The 5,612-nt window shown below is 36.8% G+C and overlaps 1 protein-coding gene across 1 annotated transcript in view; it reads right to left on the reverse strand.

Annotated features, from left to right (window-relative positions):
* The window catches only part of RHOBTB1 (Rho-related BTB domain containing 1), a 25,608-nt gene extending 25,121 nt beyond the window's left edge, over nt 1-487 (reverse strand). Inside the window, exon 1 of the mRNA XM_009878026.1 lies at nt 296-487. Coding sequence (XP_009876328.1) covers nt 296-487 — 192 coding nt within the window. The remainder of the gene's footprint in view (nt 1-295) is intronic.
* Nucleotides 488-5,612: the final 5,125 nt, after the last annotated feature.

Consider the following 5,612-nt stretch of genomic DNA (forward strand, 5'->3'; position numbering starts at 1 on the left):
CCTCCATCAAACAAGTACATTTCTAATTCATCCCATAAGAGGGTCCAAAACACATTCTACACCAAGAGTCTATGACATATAGTTGTCAGCAAACGCTGCATTTTATTAGCCAGGCAGAATATGCATCTTTCTAAAAATAGGTTTGATAAATGAGTATCAGCCCACGGCTGCAGTAGATACCGTGCATAAAATACTTGTGAGCTCATTGCTGCATCCTAGCAAAGAAAGGCTTGCCAATAAATCATAGTACAACCTCACAGCATGTGCTCCGTATTTGTACACCTGCAGTCCTTACCTCTTGGCAGACACGGTACTGATCAATGGCCCAGACAGTCGGTACGTGAGTTGCCAGCAGCTGGTACTGAGTCAAGGTTGTATTGCACGCTCTTGCGCAAATCAGACGAGTCTTTCCCACTGCATTATCTCCGACCACCACACACTTGATAGTTTCAACGTTGGGTCTTTCGTAGTCCATGTCAGCGTCCATTTATCAAAAACTGTAAGAAGACAGTTAAACTTGTTTTCTACTACTGTGCAAAACTAATGCTATTTAGAATCTGTCTTCTACTGCCACTTTTTGACAGATGCCTGAAGAGGACAAACTCCTAAGGAAAAGCTGTAGTAAAGTGTACCGAAGTAAGCTGGCCGTCCTTTAAATACCACAGAGTTATGCAAATGCACAACTACTTTGACCGCAGTCAGTTTATGCAGTTCACATGCCATTTTCACTTTGGTTTCTGTAAACACAAGCCTGTTTGCAGAAGACAGATCTTGATGAAACAAGGACAGCTAGCACAAACTAACCTCTTGCTAAGACTTTTTTTTTATGCCAAGGAGAAAAGACTGGACATCAGTGGGCTTAACCTGAAAGATACCAGTATAAACCTGCCTTCTGTAATATTGCTCATTCAGGTTTTGATTTAGGGCTGTCCAAACAACATTGCTAACAGCAAGTCACACAGATGGTTTCAGTTATACGCACACAATAAAACTAACTTGTAAGATGACTCCAGAGACTCTGTTCTCTACAAACCACAATTCCTATTATATTCTGCATGTATCACACACTCTTAATTTTCCAAGGAGAAGTTTGTACAGAGCATGGACTAAAATGAAACCAAACAGCCCATCAGGAACTTGCAAATATACTTATCTATACCTACAAATTCTTTTTCACATGACAATGGAAAATGAAGAGAGGGAAATTTTTGAAGACTCTAACCTTATGGGAAGTTATTATTGAAAATGTTTACCTAAATGTTCTGTGGCAACATATTGAACAAATGCATGGATTCAAACAGAATTTGGAAAAAATGGATATTTGAAAACCAAAAAACCTCAGGGATGTTTACTACAGTCTGTCATATTCATATAAAAGAATGTGAGATCACAGTATGATATATCTAATTTTGTTTTTTTAATGTCTAGTGGTTTGCTGAGCAATCTGGTCTCTGCCAGGGAATCGTAATCAAGGAGGGAGATAAGGGAAAATATAAGGCTCAAACATGTTCAGGAAGACTTTCCTAATAATTATTTCAGCAAGGAATCCTACAGCAATTCAACTGACAAAACACAGGTCATTATCTGGAGCGATGGTGTCCTTTTTCCTGAGAAAGAAGCACTATAGGTAAAGAAACCATATTATTTGTTTTAATACCTTTTAAAATATTTACTTCTTTACACATAAATACAGAATACATACTAACTGTCAGGCTGCTTAAAATAATAGAAACAAGCTGTTTTGGTGTCCATTTTTCCACTGTTGAAAGTACTATGCTCCAATTTAAGCAAAAATCATGTTTAGGAATTACTAGCCAAACACTAAATTTAACTGCATTCTTTCATTATTTAAAGTGATATAAACCATGAAACAAAAGCCACTGTTAAAACTAAATGTTACCCATTTATTTAAAAATTTGAGCACGGACTGCATGCTACTATCTGTAATGGCAAAGAACAGTTATAATCTTTATTGATGCGTGAAGGGGAGGAGTTGGACACCACACAGACAGCAACGTGCAAGGGTAAGTTCATGCCGCTACTGCGTCACATTTACATCCTCACACACATTGAACACTTCTGGAAATGCTACAGCACAGGCTAGCATGTGAGAATACATTTTAGAGAGTTGTCCTACACAGTGCACTGAAACATGGGCCCAGAAACTCTTCATCCTGGCACAAGTACGTGGTTGCACAACTCGAGCTTTGCAATCTGCCAAATGCAGAGCAAATAACACGGCTTCAAACATACAGGCACAGTATCTCCGGCACATAAACCCTAATGGCCTTGTGACACCAATCTGCTACAGTGGCACACAGGTTTTAGCTGACAAGGAACCAAAGCTATTAAGATATTGCCTTTACTCCTTCATCTGAGTTGTAACTCGCATCGCAAAAGGTTACTAGTCTTGAAGTAAAGGGCTACAGAGACTTCCAGCAACCTGTCTGTGATCGAACCACAAGTGCCCACAAGGCTGATACATGAGACAGCCCATGGGCTCTGTACCACCTCCAGGAGCCCAAATACAACAAGGGAAACGAGAGCATCATCTTTCCTCCTCCACATCCTTTCCAGTAATACAGTCATGATATAAAGCACAAAATCAATAGGTTTTTTTCCACGTCACAGAGAATGAAACATGTTTGTACACCACAGCCTCAAAGGCAGGGCCCTGAATGACTAGCAAAAAACCAAAAAGGTTTCAGTATGGGATCTAAAAAAGTTTCAAGTGTGAGAATAAACAGCAACCCCCTGACATAATATGTGGTATTAAATGACTTCATATTTTATTCATGCATGGACTAGACATCACAGATGGAATGTGGAAATGTTTACAAGGCTGGAAAACAAAATGAAGGAGCATGGCTAGCCTGTGTGTCTCATTGGTTTTAAACTAACAAGCAGAGAGATATCAAACCAGTTTTCCTTCCAACCCAATGCTCCATTAAAATGCTGTCACAAGGATTAGCTGAGGTTTTATACCACAATCTGATTTTAAAATTCGTCTGAAATTCTTAAATGGTAGTTCTGCAAAAAATGCACTTCAGTCAGCCAGAAAATATGTATTAAGTACAGAGTCTGGAATCTTAAAAAAATTTCCAGGAGGATAACAAAGCAGTTTAAAATTATTAGGCAAATCTAAATAAAAGCAACAAGAGGAATCAATGCAATTATTTGAGAATCCAAGAAAAGGAACATATAGAAATAAAATTTTAATGTTATCTTTTTTTTAAATTTCCAATATATTTAATAACTTAATTAAAGCAAAGTTATCACAGAACTCAGATACAGCATGCCCTAATGTTGTAGATCAATGACAGTCTAATGAAGATATTTTTAGTGTGACTCAATACTGCACAGGACAGAGATTAAAATAAACTGGTATAACAACAAAACTAGAGTTTTGTGCCTACATTAAGGAAAGCAAGTTCTTAAATTCCCTTCAGTATATATAATCTCTGCATTTAAAATGCAAAGAAATTTATTATTGTTCACTGGTTTTCATAAAGGGATTAAACGAGAAATAGCTCCTGAAGAGACTGACAAACAGAAGCCTGGACAGATATTCAAACACCTCAAATAAAAACAGATGCTAACAGTAAATTAGAGTACAAACAATTAGCAAAATGTGTGGATTAAATGCTTAAAACGTAGACAGACGTTTTCTGGCTATTGGAATATGTAAAAGAATATGCCCAAGATCTTAAAAATATAGCCATGGTTATAATTTCTTTTCAAGGCAGCTTCTAGGTTAAGATGTTGCTAAATCTGTTACATAATCACACTGATTAAAAATGCTAAACATGTATTTACAAAATTTAAAGAAAAAAAAAAAATCTAGATTTGAGCTCTGAAGGTCTGGTAGTATCTGGAAAGACCAACTGGAACTGCAACAAAACTGGCTAGACGAGAGCAAACCAGCATGTATAAAGCTTCATTTAAAAACCCCACAACATAAAATCCCAAGACCAATGACAAACTTGCTAAAACAAACATACAACTTGCAATAGTTTAACAACAAAACAAAATAGAGTAAAGTAAGAGGAAAGTTACTGGAAGTGTGACCATTCTCAGAAAGGACACTGCCAAAAACCTCAGAGAACAGAAAGGCCATCAAATGGGGGAGCGAGAAACCTGCTAGAGGAAAGATTGCGTCAAATATGGGTGTTCCCAAAAGAAAGAAGTGAAAAAATTCATCTGCTTAATCCAGTTCTAAAGAAAGATGAGCAGATGGATGGAAATGAAAAAAGATACCCACAAGGATAACACAGGATCTCAAAAATCTCTTAGAATGTTTCTATTTTTACATTGTCACCTGTGATTGTTTGCAGATGAAGAGGAGACAGAGACAGCTAAAAATCAGATGTGAGTAAACTCAAACCTAAGATAAAGCCATTTAACTTGATTAACTTGATTAATCACTTGATTAGCAGAAAAGAACTATTAAAAATAAAACTGATTTATTTCCAAAGAAGTATAGAGTTACTCTTCTGAACCACAGCTTGCAGATGGTTATGATCACTGATTTCTTTCTCTGTTGCTTCACCTCAAATTGCTTTAGGATGCTCAGTTCCTTTTTTAGTTTTTCCTCACTCCTAAATGAGTTGTTATTACCATCACCAAAAAACAGTTGTGGTTGCCATAGCATGCAGTTCCTTCTGGCTAGTCAGCCTCAGTAATGAAACACTGCCTTTCCAGAGAAATTTTCCAAAATATCTGAGATGAAGCGTATCACTTGATTAAACACAGTATCACAGATTAAACACAATAGAGACACAAAACATCTCTCTCTCTTTCTCTTTATATTAATGTAGGTGTATTCATATACAAAAGATAACTAGATCCTAACCATAAATTTATCTTAAGAACGCAGTTTAATATACTTAAAGCTATAATTGCATTTTTCTCTGCTGGAGAGGAAGTGGAAGAAGTTCCAAACCCAACAGTGAGCTGGCTCCCTGTGCAGGATCCAAAATCCACCCCTGTGGATTTCCCTGCCTATGCAGCTAACTGCTCATTTTAAAATGTCCAGATATTTTACGTCATCACTTAGCATATAAAAAACATAAGCAAGACTTTTTTCAAAGAGAAGTAGCTAATTATCAAGCCTTGTCAGCAAAACACCACAAACAAATCACTAAGAGTACCTACATTAATCAGTGATTGTGGAGTGATCCTGCAGGCATTTACTTCTTAGCTCAGTACTTAAACACATCCCATAAGACCGAGACAGCACCTCTTAGCATGAAAACAAGCATGTAATGTAGTTCTTGTGTTAAGAGCAAACTCTACAGCTGAAAGTTCAGAGTGACAGCCTGCAAGATCCTTTCCTGCTCAATAAAGTTTTTCTTAAAGTTATTCCAAGGAAAAAAAAATAAATTTCAACCTCTCTCAAGAAATCTAACCAAACATGCAGACAAAAAGTCCTTCAAACAGGTTGCCAATCACAATTACCATGTCACAATTTTATTAAAGGAATCTAACGGAAAGAGACATCAACATGTATCACTACTTAATATGAAAGGTGTGAGTGGGAATTATTTGAAAAACTCAAGGCACTAGTAAAGTAGTAAGACCATCAACATTTATTCCTGGAAAACACACTCTTT

This window comes from Apaloderma vittatum, unplaced genomic scaffold (genome assembly GCF_000703405.1).
Source record: "Apaloderma vittatum isolate BGI_N311 unplaced genomic scaffold, ASM70340v1 scaffold8681, whole genome shotgun sequence".
NCBI classification, from domain to species: Eukaryota; Metazoa; Chordata; class Aves; order Trogoniformes; family Trogonidae; genus Apaloderma; species Apaloderma vittatum.